General features: G+C 39.2%; 3 protein-coding genes across 3 annotated transcripts; 1 reads left to right on the top strand and 2 right to left on the bottom strand.

Annotated features, from left to right (window-relative positions):
- Positions 1-267: 267 nt before the first annotated feature.
- On the bottom strand, positions 268-11,500 carry MONOS_9035 (uncharacterized protein; the record flags this gene model as incomplete). The annotated part of the gene is made up of 3 exons (XM_067879496.1): positions 268-11,122; positions 11,190-11,269; positions 11,466-11,500. 3 exons carry the CDS (start codon positions 11,498-11,500, stop codon positions 699-701), a joined length of 10,539 nt encoding a protein of 3,512 aa, XP_067729567.1. The 3' UTR covers positions 268-698.
- Positions 11,501-11,566: 66 nt separating this feature from the next.
- Positions 11,567-12,969, top strand: MONOS_9034 (uncharacterized protein). Its single transcript, XM_067879495.1, has 6 exons — positions 11,567-11,623; positions 11,684-11,902; positions 11,958-12,020; positions 12,087-12,111; positions 12,177-12,351; positions 12,422-12,969. Exons 1-6 carry the CDS (start codon positions 11,593-11,595, stop codon positions 12,635-12,637), a joined length of 729 nt encoding a protein of 242 aa, XP_067729566.1. The 5' UTR covers positions 11,567-11,592; the 3' UTR covers positions 12,638-12,969.
- MONOS_9033 (Rab1c) lies at positions 12,967-14,648 on the bottom strand. The gene is made up of 9 exons (XM_067879494.1): positions 14,621-14,648; positions 14,461-14,532; positions 14,344-14,391; positions 14,212-14,259; positions 13,928-14,155; positions 13,729-13,808; positions 13,466-13,613; positions 13,337-13,393; positions 12,967-13,284 (listed from the first exon to the last, which is right to left on the bottom strand). The coding sequence occupies exons 1-7, from the start codon at positions 14,633-14,635 to the stop codon at positions 13,493-13,495; spliced, it is 612 nt and encodes a 203-aa protein (XP_067729565.1). The 5' UTR covers positions 14,636-14,648; the 3' UTR covers positions 12,967-13,284; positions 13,337-13,393; positions 13,466-13,492.
- Positions 14,649-15,105: the final 457 nt, after the last annotated feature.

Raw genomic sequence — 15,105 nt, 5'->3', positions numbered from 1 at the left:
GGTTTGATAGTTGTAAAAGGTGATTTCAATTTGTAACGACTCATAAAGGTGATTATTTTTATGAAAAATGTTTTTAAATATAAATTTTTATTCCATATTTAATAATTTTAACAAAATATTTTGGACCACCCTATAGAAAACAATCACATGAAAATCTGAATTCAATTTGTCCACTTCTAATCCAAATGAAGCGAAGCAAATAAAAAAAAAAGAAAGAAAAAAAGAAAAAAAGAAAAAGTGAAAAGAGTCATTTATTTGAGTTTTGAATTTTTTTGATGTGTTTTGAACTTTTTTCATTTCAAAAAAACATAGCGGTAATAAAGAAAAAAGTACCAACAAAAAGATAACCCTGTTTGAAAATATTATTACATAAAAACAAAAATATCGTAACCAACAAATTTTTGATGCTGTGGAAATTTTTAAGCTTGAGGTTTTCAAAATCTTAAAATATAAAGAAAAAGTCTTTGAAAAAAGTTTGAAATAAAAAATTTCCTGTTATTGATCAAAATTAAAAAAAAAAACTTCATACGCTTTTATAAAACATATTTTTGGAGTTCATATTATAAGCATAACGTATAAACTCGAAATCCAGATCAATTATTAATTAAAGTTTTCAAGCACTTTGAAATTATGGATGAAATGCAACCTCTTCATGTTAGTTATGTTGACATTCTTCACACAGCAATATATATCATTACCTACGATCCATACAAGTCATATGAAGATGTGAAGAAATGAGAAAAATCATCAGGAACAAAATTTGTGGAAATAGAAAATGTTGGACTAAGTGAACCTTCAGTTGAAAAGTTACCAAGCTCATCCGTTGTTTCAAAGGTTGAAGAGAAAGAGTCAGGATCGCTATTTGAATATGAAACAAACGGAGATGAAGATGAATTTGTAGTATATAGATTAGATCCAATAGATAACGATGAAGAAGATTGAGTTGAAGATGAAGATGGTATAGGCATTGTAAAAGAGTCAGAAGACGACGAAGATGTATTTGCAGCATTGTCCAAAATTCCCCAGCCCATTGACGGTGGCGGGTCAATAGGATTAGGCATTGGTGATGAAAGACTAGTTGATAATGATGATGAAGTCAATGAAAATGTAGGGATTACTGTTGAAGACACAAAAGGAGTGAAATTATGCAAGATTGAGGGATCTTGATGCTTTGCTTGGAAAGAAGAGGGAGTTGAAGAAGAAGAAGAAGTACCAGTTAAATTTGATGGAATCTGACCAGAAGACGAAGAGAGTGTGTAATTTGTTGGCGAATGAACTGTATCTTCTCCTGGGAGTAGTGGCTGCTGAGAAGATTGTCCTGCCATGTTGAGAAGAGCTGAGTGTTGACTTTGTTTGTTTGCGCCAGAAGACATGATGAACGGAGAAGGAAGAGCCATCGAACCAAACGGGGCACTTTTCTGGAAAGTGTTCTGGAGATAGGAAGATGACTGAGATGATAAAGGAGCATAGACCGATGCTGATGCATTAGAGTGAAGGTTCGACAAAGGTGTTGATGAATTGGATTGAAAAGAAGAAGGATAAGATTCAATTAACTGTGTTGAACCCTTCCCATTTGAATTAATTGGCATTCGGAATGATTGAGAAGAACTGTTAGGAAGTCTGTTTGTAACTGATGGAGACAAAAATGATGTTGATGGAGAAGGAGAAGATGGGATAGTTATTGGTGCAGGAGCAGATATCAGTGTGATATCTGTCTTCGACGTTGAAGAAGATGAGGATGAAGGAGAAACTAAAGAGGGTGCATAGGAAACATCATTTGGTGATTGATGCTCTTCATGAAACATAATTTGTGGCTGCTGTTGTGGTTTGCTCTCTGGAGGAAGAGATTCCAATATTTCGTCGACACCTTCAGATGATTCAAAGGATGAATGAGAAGATACTGAAGATGAATGAGAAGAATAAGAAGAAGAACGAGAAGATGGAGTGCTTGCCTCAGAATCGCTTTGCTCATAAACTTCACTTCTTCTTTTTCTCCCTCTTCTTCCTCGCGTGGCTGGAGCAATGGTTGCCTCCACTGTCTCGGAATGCGAAAGAGGAGAAGGACGAACTGCAGAAGCACCTCTTCCTCTTCCTCTGCCTCTGCCTCTACCTCTACCCCTTCCTCTTCCTCTTCCAACTGTTCTTTCTGCTTCAAAGATTATTCCTTCATTATGAATATTAGAGCGATCAATAGCTGAGTTGCTTTCAATCTTTGATTCGTCATCTTCCAAATCCGAAAGAAAATCAAGCGAAGAACCCTCTGAATCTTCGGACATGTCTGGTGATGATGGGGTTTTTCTGTTATTTAATGATTCATATCTCATATATGTTCTCGCTTTGTTTGAGTTGCTGCTGTCACGATCTTCTTCATTGTCTACCTCTGATTCAATTCTCATCCTTTTATCCTTTCTCTCAAATGTTTGAAGATCATCCCAACTCACTTCGGCTCTCCGCCTCCTCCTTTTCTTCTTCTGTAAGAAATTCACTTTAGAATCTCCATCGCCATTTCCACTCAGATTGCCTTCGTTTGCATCATCATTCATATCTATATCTTTGCTAAGCTTTCCATTAGTATCTCTATCTGATGCACTTTCTTCTCCTTCTTCCTCCCCCTCATCATCATTCTCTTCTTCCTCTTCCTCTTCCTCTTCTCCATTCATCCCATTTTCTCTTTGTGCCAAGTCGTTAATCTCCTCTCCTTCCACCTCCATCCGCGTCTCTGCTATCTTTGCCAGAATAGATGCTGCCATTGACTGTCTTGCTGCTTCCCGTTTTTTCCTCGTTGAATCATCTGCTATTATATCTTTTGCAGAGAATAATTTTCCTTTGCCTGCTTCCTTCCATTTCCCTTTCCCTTTGGCCTTCTCTTGCTCTTTCGCTTTTGCTTTTGCTCTCCACTTCCCTTCAGCCTCATTCGCAGGAATTTCATTATCTCTAAGTTCATTCGCATCTCCTCCTGTTTCTTCTTCTCTGCTCTCTTCTTTTGCACTTTCGCATTTTTGCTTCCTTTCCAGCCTCTCTCTTTCTCTCAGCCATGCCTTCCATTCTCCTTCATCTGTACCAACAACAATATCTTCCCTCCACACCTGGCTTCCACTGAGATGCACTGGCACTATTCTGCAAGCATTTAGAGGCGTTGTGTCAACCCATTGTGCTGGGTATCGTCTGGCAATGTTTGGAAAGTGTGCACAATGGTTCAAAAAGAATTTTACTGTCTGAATAAGCAGAGGAGGAAGAAACAATGGCGGAGGAGGGCGAGACAAAGATTGGGATGTTGGATTGGATGTATTACTCTGCGAATAATTCACACAGAGCTGCTTGAAAAATTCCATTGAAGACTGATACGCATAGTGGATTGCAGAATCTGAACGAACAAGATGCATAAGTTGGAATAGAATGAAGTAGTGAATGAATGACTCCTCCAAAAGATTTGTATCGTTCACTGTCCATTCCCATTCAATCTCGCTTTTTTCTTCTGCTTTTGCATTCTGTGGAAGGTATCTTCCATTTTCAAAAGTGCTTTCATTGGGATTGCCTGTGACATTAGTGCCATTTATCATATCATCAATATTTTTTCTCTCACTTTTCACCTTTTCATCATCCTCCTTCTTTTCTTTTTGATTAATCGTTCGAGCAACAGCCTTGCAGTGCATCCGAAGATGATATCCATAAGTGATGGCGACAAAAGTCATTGGATGGTACGAAAGTGGATGGAATGCAAACGATCCGACACCTTTCTCAACAGCCATTTGCATCATCCATCGCACTGCCTCATTAGCCACAAGAAGTGCAGCCGCTGCAAATGACCGATCACTTTTGAGCTTTTGCGGATTCTCAAAAATCTGTTTGTGTGTGAAAGACTTGGCAGGGGATGAGTTCAAAGAAGAAGAAATGGCCGAATGTTCAGATGATTTGAATGTTGAGAGGCAAAAAGCTGCAACAGATAGATGGGCGATGTATGCAGCTGTGACATATGGAAGGGTGGAAGAGGAAATGAGAGCAGAAGGCGAAAACGAGGGAAGCGGAAGAATAGAAGAGGCAAACGCCTCGTTGTATGAAGCAGAAAGAGAGGAAAGAATGGTCGAAAGACAGCGGAAGCAATCGCGCCGTAGATAAGAAGGTGATGGTGAAGATGCTTGAGGTGGTGTTGATGGTGATTGAATAGATTCAGTTACGACAGGAAACTGCGTGGTGCTTGATGTTGAAATTGAGCTTGAAATAGATGAGGGAGAAAAGTCATTACCAGAAGAAGTTGATAATAAAGAATTTTTTTCTGAGGAAATATCTGATGGCAACGATTGAAATGGTTCATTCAAATTCTTATCTTCTTTGTCTTTTTTAAGATTTGCTGTGGAAGTTTCTTCATCTTCTGTTTGATCTGAAATAATTTCCTTTTCTTGTTGTTTGACTTTTAACTCTTCGTCTTCCTCATCTCCTTCATCTTCTTCATCCTCCTCGTCTTCTTCTTCCTCTTCTGGCACAAAAAACTTCGTCACTTCATTCACTGCAACGAGCGGGAACAAAGCATTGCTGGGCACAGAATGGCCCTTCAGCGTCTGCAGCATCAACTCAGCTGGCGTGCGTGTGGCTGGAGACCAGTGCTTGTGCCTGCTCTGCTGCAGATGGAGGGTCAGAACAGGAGGAGACGGGCAGCGATCGGGTGTGAATGAGGACGATGGCAAAGAGGAAGAAGAGGAGTTGCAGGAATCAAAAGAACTTTGATTGTTTTGTTGAATTGAAGGGTTTTCATCGCTTTTAATATGTGAAGCTGAAGAGACAGAAGACGACGTTTGAATTTTCTTTTCATCAGCAGTATCAGGAAGTTGAGCAGAAGCAGGGAATGATGATTGTATTTCAGCTGTTGATGGATTAGTTATCGTTTCTTTTGCCAATTCTGAATTATCAGTCTTAACTTTCTCCGTCAAATTTGAAGATGTATTCTTGTCTGCTTTAATATTCACTTCATTTTTAGCAGAGTCAATTTTTTCACTCAAACACTCTTCATCCAACGGAATGCTGATTCCCTGTCCCATTTGGTTCAAAGCACTTTGAGAAAGAGGCGGTGGAATGAACGACTCCACAATGCAGCTCAGATACACGTCTTTCCCGTCTGTCACAGTGCAGCCGCATGGGCAGCAGAATGAAAGAGGAGCCGAAGCAGAAGAAGTAGCAGCAGAAGAAGAGGAAGAAGAAGATAAAAGATGAGCTGGAGAGCCGATTGGTTTTTTTGGTGATGTTTGAGAAGGTGAAGATGGCTTCAGAGATTGTTCATTAAATGAAATTTCCGAATGATCATTGGATGAGGTTGAAATAGAGGTGTCTTCTGATTTCAAAGCAGAAACAGAAGAAATAGAAGAGGATGTGGAAAGCAATGATGAGCTATTCGAAGACGAAATTTTTGAATCAAATATCGTTTTATCTTCCATTTTTTCCATAACTTTTCCATCTTCAACCTTCTTTTCTGCCTCTTTTTCCAATTTTTTTGGATTATCAAAACTGAAAAAGCTGAGCATTGCAGTGGCCACCTCGTTCGGAGGAAGTATAAGTGGAGCAATTGAATCAGTCAAATGAAAAGATGGTGGCTTTCCTGCCTTTCTTCTTGCGTCCTTGATGAAAATGTTCTGATTGCCTTCAGAATTGCCAGATGAAGTCAAACAACTCATGTTCTGTTCCTTCGCATCAACAACACACGACACCAGTTCTGGTTCATGTGCCTGCCATCCTCCATTCCAGCTGTTGTCATTGGTGTTGCTTCTGAATCTTTCCTGCTCCGCGTTCCCTTTCTCCTCTACCACAGCAGCCACACATTCTCTCCTTCTTCCACCACATTCTGCGAGAACCGAGTCAAAATGGCTGAGCGAGCGGAGAAGCGCTATGCTGTGCGTGGTGGGAAGTCGGATAACGTCGAACGGGAAGTAATCGTAAGGAATGGCAGATGTGGTGAGCAGAGAGGCAACAGGAAGAAGAGATACGAAGAGGAAGTGGGTGGCGTGCAGAGCAGCAGTTAAGCGCTGTCTGATGGATGACTGTGTTTGGAGAGAAAGAGAGTGGAAGAGTGTGGCTGAGTGCAAGGCAGATTGGGCGAATGATGGGAGAGAAGAGGAGAGGAGATCGAGGGTGTTGTATGGAGGATTGTGTTGGAGAGACGAAGTGTTTGGTGTGGATACAGCAGAAGATGAAGTGGATGATGATGGTGAAGAAGAAGAAGAAGTTGCTGAAGACAGAGCAGATGGAAGTGATGAAATGGAATCAGATGAAGGCGATGTGGCTGAAGGAGAAAGATCTGATGAATCAGGAGAATGTTCTTTTGACTGTAATGAAATGGAATTTGGAGGAGGTGTTTGTGAGGAAGCAGGAAGTGATTGTAAAGAGGAATTCATCGAACAAGTAGAAGAAGAAGAAGAAGGCAATGGTGAAGATAAATCTTGTGGCATAGAAGTGTGTGATGGGGAGTGCATCTGCGGAGAAACAGCTGTGTTTGCTTGTTCTGTTGATGTTTTGGGGAAAGTTGAAGTTGTCAGTGGCTGAAATGAAGAATGAGGCAGAGGAGATATCATTTGGCAGTTGTTCACTGAATGACTTGGAAAATCATCTGAGAACATTCTGTTGCTTTTGGGCGTGTGCAAATAAGGCAATGATGCTTGCTGATATGAAGAAGCAGAAGAAGAAGCAGAAGATGATGAAGAAGAAGAGAAAATGGATGAAGGAGATGATTCATTTGAGGAGTGTGAAATGTCGTCTAATGAAAACGAGTGTTTTGTTTGGATGAACCGCACCATCCTCACAAACATCTCCTGCTGCGAAGAAGGCGTCGAAGAGATTTGCGTTTGTGAAGCTGTGTGCGAAGGAGATAGTGACATCGTTGCTGAAGGTGAAATGCCAAAAGAACTCGTTTGTTGTTGATTATGATGCTGATATTGTTTTTCATTCTGCATATGCCCAAACTGATTGAGACTGAACGCAGGATTTCCCTGAGCATGATAATGTTTTGTATGAGAGGAGTATTCCAGCTGAAGAGGCCTGTTAAACTGATGAGGGTTGTGTGGTGTGCGCAAAGAATGCGAAACAGCTGCAGCTGACACTTGGCGCAGGAGCGACCCGCCAAATGAGGACAGACGCTGGGCAATTGGGCGGATCAGCTGCGAGGTTGAAGTGAGAGATGCGTTTGGCGTCTTGATGAAGGGCTCAGTGACTGCTCGATACAGCCAAGATGACGACGATGAGGAGGAGGAGGAAGAAGAAGATGTTGTTGTTGTTGTTGTTGTTGTTGTTGTTGTTGTTGTTGTTGTGGATGAAGTGGATGAAGTGGTGGAAGAGGGATAAGAAGATGAAGAAGAAGAAGCAACTCGATTCACAAGATTAGCAAGATCATTAGACACCGTCTGTGCCAAGTTGTCTAGCGATGCATGGAACAGCGAAGAAGTTGTCAAAATGGAGCTGATGTTGATCAAAGAGGAAATTGGGTGGTGGATGCTCTGCTGAACAGAGAATGAGGGCGCAGAAGCAGCGGTGAATGCAAAGGGGGAGTCGAGCAACTGAAGAGTCGGGGCGACTTGTGAGGTGTTCAGCACGAAGAAAGGAGAAGACTGGGGATGCGGTGTTGTGTTGGATAAAGAGGAGGAAGAGGAAGAAGAAGAAGAAGGCAATGAAGAATTTGGAGATTGCGACGAAGATGCGGTTGAAGAGAGAGGCAATGAAGGAGAAGGCACAGAAGCAGCAGCATTATGAGACGCAGAGGCAAAAAGAAAAGCAGCAGACGACGAACGGCTGGCTGGCGAGGGAGTCGGCACAATTCTGTCCAGTGCAGCCATCAGCAGCGCAGATAGCGTTTGAGAGAAGCCAAGAATTGACTCATAAAATGAAGTTGAATGGGAAATAGGTGTTGGCTCAGTCACCACGCGATACGAGTGAAGTGAATCAGAAGAGACAGAATCAGAAGAAGAAGGTGATGACGATGAAGGAGGATTATTATTAGAAGAGGAAGAGGAAGAGGAAGAGGAAGAGGGGTCTGATGATGTGAAAGTGGAAGATGATGAAGCTGAAGTACAATTATTCTGCGATGAACTGCTAAGCTGATAACATCGCTGGCATCGGAAGTTTGAGAGAATGCGAGAAGAATTGATGAAGAGATCCATTGCAGACAGATTTTGGTTATTTCGGAAGAGAAAATATGGCTGGGATTCGTTGTATGGATAAGGGAGAGGAGAAGAAGACGATGAAGAGGAAGAAGAGGAAGAGGAAGTTTTCTGTTTTGTACTTTTATCATCCAGGGCATTGTTAACAGCATCCATCAGAAGCGTCATTGCTTTGAGGTCATCGTCGTTGAACTCGTATTTAGCTTTGTGTGCTGCTGATTCCATCAAAGTGCTTGTGTGGACTGAATCAAAAGCATCTGCATTTGATGTGCAAACTTTGGTTTCTTCTTTGCTGTTTGTTGGAATATCATTTTTCGCTTCGTTTTCACTTGTGTTCTTTTGCTCTGCAGAAGATGTATGTTTGGTGCCATCATTTCTTTCATCTTCATCTGTAGCTTCCATCTTTGTCTTATCATTTTCATCATTCTTCTTCTCTTTCTCGTCATCTTTTTCCATTCTCTTCTCTTTCTCTTCCTTCTCTTCCTTTCCTACACTCTCTTCCTCCCCATTATCCCTCTCTCTCTCCTTCTCCCTCTCCCTCAGTCTCCCCTCTTCATCCTCCGTCAGCTCCTTCATCATCTCTGCCATCCACTTCAGCGCCTTCGACACACCATCTGTCAGAGGGGAGTATTGAATAGGCTGTGATGGGTGCAGTGCCAGTTGGTGCAGCTGTGAAGTCTCTCCATACAGCACTGTTCGCATCCACTGCGTGTCGAAGAAGTTCTCTGCTGACTTCAGCAGAGAAAGAGAGCGCCGAGACGGGTGTGTGTTGAACAGGCGCGAGAGAAGCAGCAGCCCGCGGGTGTGTTCGATGATGAAGCACACCTCCAGCAGCTCTGGCTGGGTGAGTGTGACGGCACGGGAGACACAATACGAGATGGTCAGCGAGTCGACAAAGGAAGACACGGCAGAGGAAGACAGCAGCCGAAACAGAACAGACGCTCTCTTGCGCAGCGTGCGTGCAAAGCGGTCAGATGCCGACAGACAGGAGTTCTTCGAGTCTAACTTCTGAGTGAGGAATTCTTTGTTCTCTAAAGAAGCCTCTGCGAAATTTGCTGCTATTTCCTCGGCGGAGGCAGAGCTAAGGAGCGGGAGATGCCTGTCGATCCACTTCGCCAGCTCCCGCATGCGCGCCATGTTGTTTGTGATTCTGTCGTTCAAATGCTTCATCTGCGGCCGAATGTTCCCCTCGACGTCGGTCAGAACAGCACTCAGCACGCGCGCCTGCCTCACACACACAGCAGCGGTGTGGTTGTGGCCGATGAGGAGCGCAGCGATGGCGATGATGGAGTAGAACTGCAGGTGCAGCGCATCCACCAGATGCAGCACAAGATGCTCCACACGGCTCAGACGCGCAGGAGAGAGTGCAGGTGACACAGTGGCAAGAGAAGGATTCGCACCTGATGAGAATGACGATGCTTGTGCTGATGCTGAAGGGAACATGAATTTTCTGTCGTTTGCTTCGTTTTCTGGGAATGAATGTGTTGGCCCTTGGCTGGTTTCACAGCAAGCTTTGCCTTTCCCTTTCGCTTTCGCTCTTGCTTTCCCCTTCGCCTTTCCCCCAAAATCGACTCTTTCTCTTTCTTTCTCACGTTTTTCCATCAGCTTCGCCTGCATCATCACCTCTCGTGCGTTGAATGGAAAATGAGCAAAATACGACAGATCGTCTCCGTGTATGCCCAGCAGTGGGTTGATGAACTTGCGGTACACTTCCAAATAAAGCAGCTTGTTGGGTCCGATTTCAATGAAAGGGACGTTGATGTCGAAGACAGAGGCAGAGTTCCGCAGAAACGCTTGGGACAGGCAAGATGAGCATGCGTCTGTTAATTTTGTGGGGGAAGTTGGATTAAATGAAGAAGTTGAAGAAGAAGAAATTGAAGCAGAAGAAGATGATGATTGTGGAAATGCTGGTGCAGTGGTTGTTGTGGTTGATGCTGAAAGAGAAGAATCTGACTGTGTTACTGGTGAAAACTGCTGGGTGGGAAGAGGAAGTGGAACAAATGTACGACAACGAGAAGCAGATGGAAATGGGTTGTACGGCTCCTCATTGCCAAAGACCCATCTTTTTCCTTTGCCTCTTTTTGAAGCAAATTGTTCGCCTTCACTTTGTGATGAGGCAGAGTTCATTTCATAGAGAGGCCGGAATCTTTGCTGCTGCCGAGCGGCTCTGCGGCGCATCCTCTCTTCGTGTCTCTCCCGTCTCAGTGCTGTTTTGTACAGTGCGTCTTCTTCAAGTGCACGTGGTGAATCGTCACTGCGATAAATAGAATCACTTGAACCAGAAAACTCTGGATTGCTTCTTGAGCTTCTTGAACTGCTATTTCGAAGAGGGTCATTGTCCAATTCTCGTGAGGCAGGTGACAAAGGGGGGAAAGATAGAGATGAATATCTCGAACTAACTGAAGGAAATGAAGCTGGAGTTGAAGCACTTTCACTTCCACGTGATGAAGATGGAACATACTTGTCAGGCATCGAGAATTGTGTTGATGGATAAGAAGATGTTTTTCGAGGAAATTGTGAAACGGACGATGGAGGCAAGGATGATGGTAAAAATAAAGAGAGTGGTGGAGCTTGAGTAGTAGGATTTATTGATATATTTGAGTTTTCCGATGAGAACCCTTGAATATGTTGAGAATGACTTGTAGAGGAGTTATGAGTTGAAGACATAACAGAAGAATTAAAAGATGATGATGTCATTGATGGTGCAGATGGAGTGACTCCAGTATGCTGATCTCCACGTGGAAATTTATGACTGTGATAAAGAGGATTATGAAATGAAGGGATTTGCGATGAAGTTGGATCAGGAAATGCAGATGAAACTCGCGCAGGGTCAGAAGATAGATAATCAGAGTTAATAGCCTTTGGAATTGTGCGTGCAACATTAGTTGAAACAAATGTTGTATCTTGCCTATTTGTGACGATTGAACGACCTTTTGGTTTAACAGGATATTTTGAAGCGTATTTGGAGTATGCTTTGCTTTTTGCTCCTATATTTCATAATATTCATAATTCAAAAAAAATCTTGAAGCAAATTGGTAATTATCAAGGTTATACCTGCAGGGATTCGTTTTTTTAGAGGTGCCTTATAGGTGCATTCAATAGAACGGTTGTGGCAATTCATACATGGTTGCTTTCTAAAATAATTTATAAAAAATTAAAATAAAACAAAACAACATAAAATAATATTAAATTTTTCATTATTTTATTTGGAAATATTTAAATATTCTAAAAAATGTGAAACTATACCCATCGCATTTAATTTTTCTAAAAAATAAAAATGAACATGCAATTAATAGAATAAAACATAATTTGAAATTCATTAACGCAAACTTCTTTCTGCAATTGTCACAAGCGTGAGGAATCATTTTTCAATTTTTTTAATGGGTAGCCCAATATTCTAGCTAATTATGTACCAGACGATCACAAAGCCCATTGTTAATTATTTTTCAACTGCCGAATGGGTTGTTGCTGTTCAAAGAAGCAAAAAGGTTCGAATTTATTTTTTCTCTTTATGCTTTTCGATTTTTCTAATATTTCTGAACTAAAAGTTGATGAAGGAAATGGTTCATCTACAAAACAAGTTGTAAATGTTGATGTCTCCGCAGACATCGACTTTTTGTTGCCAAACGCTGATATCCTCACTGTTGACAAAAATAAAGTTATTGCGCATACGAAAATAAATTCATCTACTATTTGCGTTAACAAAATAATAAGCTCTGGAATCTGGCGCTGTGAATTTGTTTTTTCATCTTCAAATGTCGATAGATGTACGGATTTTTTATTCCTAATTAATTTCACACGTATTGTTTTATAATATAATAGTCATTGGTATTGTTGATGCAGAGGCTGATGTTCCTTCGTTTTATTCGCCTGGCTCTAGCAAGAGTATGATTAATTATTATTTCAAATTTTTGAATTTTTTTAAAATACAACATAAATATATGAAAACAGTTAGCGTGGGATATAGTGGGATCAAGTATGTTTTCTTTTTTCAATTAATTATTTATTAATATTTCATTTTTATTTAAATAATTTTTTAAGTGGTAACGTGTTTGTTGATGAAGTTGCAACAGCTGGATGCGAAGATTGGAAAGATGGAGACGTTGTTGCAGTGGAAGTTGATATGACTTCATCTCCAAGTGTTGCAAGATTCTATCATAATTCAGTTGTGCAGCCAGTTCTCGTTTCTGGATTGCCTCATTCAATTCGTTTCTGCGTATGATAATTAATATTTATAACTCAAATTTTTTTAAATATTTTCTCGTTTTGTTTTTTGTTTAAATTAGGCTTCCTTTATGGAACCTGGGTCTGAAGTGGAGGTGAAGCAACTTGTGGAATGTACATCTCCTCTGAGCTTGCACAACGAACCTGTGGAAGTTAAATGGATTGCAGGTGGAGTTGTTGCATCTTCATATGATTCTGTTTCAGAAGAACAGATTCCAAACAATGAGCCAGTTCAAGAGCAACCTTCTGAACAAGAAAATGATCAATCACAAGAGTAAAAAACAATTGAGAAAAATACTTATCTGCAAATGATAAATAAAATTTATCTTTTATAGATGTGTTCATTGTTTGAAGAAGAATTTTACAAGCAAATAATTCGTTGACGTAATCATCACTTTTTTTTATTACGTTGATATTGTTTTGCAGATTATTCCTAGAAATAAAAGTTGCAGATTTTTTAACCCCTTTTTCACTATTTTTTTATTTAATAATTGAAATTGAGTAAATTTTTGTGTATTTTCAAGATAATCATATCAACGCACAAGCATCGTTTCTTTCTTTTTTGAAGAAAAATATTCACTTTGAATTTAAAAAATGGATTCTTTTATGACATTTTTGAATTTTTTATTTACGAGAAAAGAAAGCGAAAGCAACTCGAAAAAAAGAAAATCAATAATATCCCAAACATCAAATTCTGGAAAGAGTGACAAGAAAGTTTTGAAGTGTTGTAAATAACTTCTCTAAAAATCAAAACGAGATAAAAAAAGGATTGCTTCAATAAACTGTGTGAAGAATGGAGAAAAAGGATAGACACATGAAGAAAATGTAAGAGATGCATCAAATAGCATGCAGAAAGAGTCAAAAAGATTAACACATTCCAAAAAGCGCAAAGTGAATAAGAAAGTTTATGTATATTTGAATTTTTCTAAATTAAAGAAAAGAAAATAGAATGAAAAGTTTTTGAAAGAAGCTCACACTTTTCATTGCAATGCTGAAATATCCTTTGATTTGTTAAAAAATGACTGAATTTTCATCTAAAAAAAGTTACATAAAAAATAATCAGTCCTTTTATCTCAATCAACATTTTTGCAAAGATGCAAACAAACTTAACTTATGTCTGCTGCTATTTGCACTTAGCATGAGCAGCCTCCTGAAGTACTGTTCTCACCAAGGTCTTCAGGGGGCTTTTCTGGTTTAACAGTGTTTCTATCTTCTTCTGGTGTTACATAAACTTTCATCACTTCCTCAACCATTCTGATGTGCAATCAGACATAAAGAAAGCAATAGAACAGATGATATTGCAAAAATATATGTGTTTGTTTTTTCAAGCGGAAAATGTGAAATAAAACATTAAATATAAATAGCAAACGTTTCAAATGCAGCTTCAACATTCATGGAAGTCTTTGCTGAAGTTTCCAAAAATGGAATACCCACAGAATCAGCAAGTTGCTATAAACAACAAAAGAAAAAAAACAAAATAAGAAGAAGAAGAAGAATGTATTTGATGATATTAAATACAATTATTTTAAAATATCTTTGAAAATATTGGTATTTAATGAAGAACCCACCTTTCCAAGTGTAAAAGGAATCACTCTCTTTGAATTAAGATCTGATTTGTTTCCAACAATGAGGCGGGACACTTTTTCGCACCCAAATGTTTCTATTTCGTTCAGCCAAGACTGTATGGAATTGAACGAGTCTCTATTCGTCACATCATAAACAATTATAATTCCATTTGCTCCTCTGTAATATTGAGAAATAATCGTTCTAAAACGATCTTGACCAGCAGTATCCCACTAAATTGCATGCATTGTTATGAACATAAACAATAAAACAAAAAAGTTATAAAAACCAAGTGTAATTTGATAGTTTTTCCTCCAATGGAAATTGTCCTTATTTTCTATTGTTTTCGTTATGTTGAAATATTTTAACGAATTATCGAAATAAATATGAATTATTACAAGAAAGATATAAAAAAACACACAAAATCCACTCCAATTGAAGCAACATAAGTCGGAGAAAAAGTGTCATCCTGAAGGAAAAAATGAAGCAAAAACAATAATAATTGAAGCAAAATTCCAAATAATAATTCCGTGCACACGGAAAACCGTAAAAGAAGGCAAGATTTTCCTACTCCACTATTGCCAATAAGCAGAAGTTTAAATATGTAATCCTAAATGAAAATTCAATGTTAACGTAAAATATTCATAAAAGAAAATCCGCAATGCTCGTGCGTTTTAAAAAATCAATAAATATCTTACATATTCTTGAGCCATTTCTAACTATGCAATAAAAAAGATATGATTGAATTGTTAAATAATGGTTTCTAATTTGATCAAGATTTTGTTGAAATTTTTATTAAACAAATTCTCATTCCGCATCGCCTTTTGTTCTTCACTGATATTGCGTTACACACGCTTGATTAAAGAAAAGAAAAATACTGCATTATTTCATTTATAATTAACAAAACAATTTTTCTTTTTTTCAAAAGTTTTTACATTTCCAAAGTTTCATAACAATATCAAAACGTCTTCAAGTTGTTGAATATATTTATTGTGGTTGAATTCTTTAAATTTAACCGCTGATAAAGGTGCAAAAAAAGAATTTTCAAATGGGTGATTTTTTTTGATATCATAAAAAATTCCGACGTTTGATCATAAAAAATTTTCATTAAGGGTGGGGTAGATAAGAGAATTTTTATTTGAAATTTCATGAAATTGAACTTTAAATGATCATTATTATTAAT

Source organism: Monocercomonoides exilis (assembly GCF_001643675.1).
Source record: "Monocercomonoides exilis strain PA203 chromosome Unknown scaffold16-1735695, whole genome shotgun sequence".
NCBI classification, from domain to species: Eukaryota; Preaxostyla; order Oxymonadida; family Polymastigidae; genus Monocercomonoides; species Monocercomonoides exilis.
Note: the sequence above shows the minus strand (reverse complement) of the source record. Positions and strands in the feature narration are given on the sequence as shown.

What these genes read in the sequence shown, in the direction of transcription:
- MONOS_9034 (XM_067879495.1), top strand. Translation starts at nt 11,593, where the DNA reads ATGGGTTGTTGCTGTTCAAAGAAGCAAAAAG. An exon ending in ATCTTCAAATGTCGATAGAT is followed by an intron (nt 11,903 to 11,957) that starts GTACGGATTTTT and finishes ATAATATAATAG; the next exon opens with TCATTGGTATTGTTGATGCA. An exon ending in CTCATTCAATTCGTTTCTGC is followed by an intron (nt 12,352 to 12,421) that starts GTATGATAATTA and finishes TGTTTAAATTAG; the next exon opens with GCTTCCTTTATGGAACCTGG.
- MONOS_9033 (XM_067879494.1), bottom strand. An exon ending in GCCTTCTTTTACGGTTTTCC is followed by an intron (nt 14,392 to 14,460) that starts GTGTGCACGGAA and finishes TTTTTCCTTCAG; the next exon opens with GATGACACTTTTTCTCCGAC. An exon ending in CTTCAATTGGAGTGGATTTT is followed by an intron (nt 14,260 to 14,343) that starts GTGTGTTTTTTT and finishes CGAAAACAATAG; the next exon opens with AAAATAAGGACAATTTCCAT.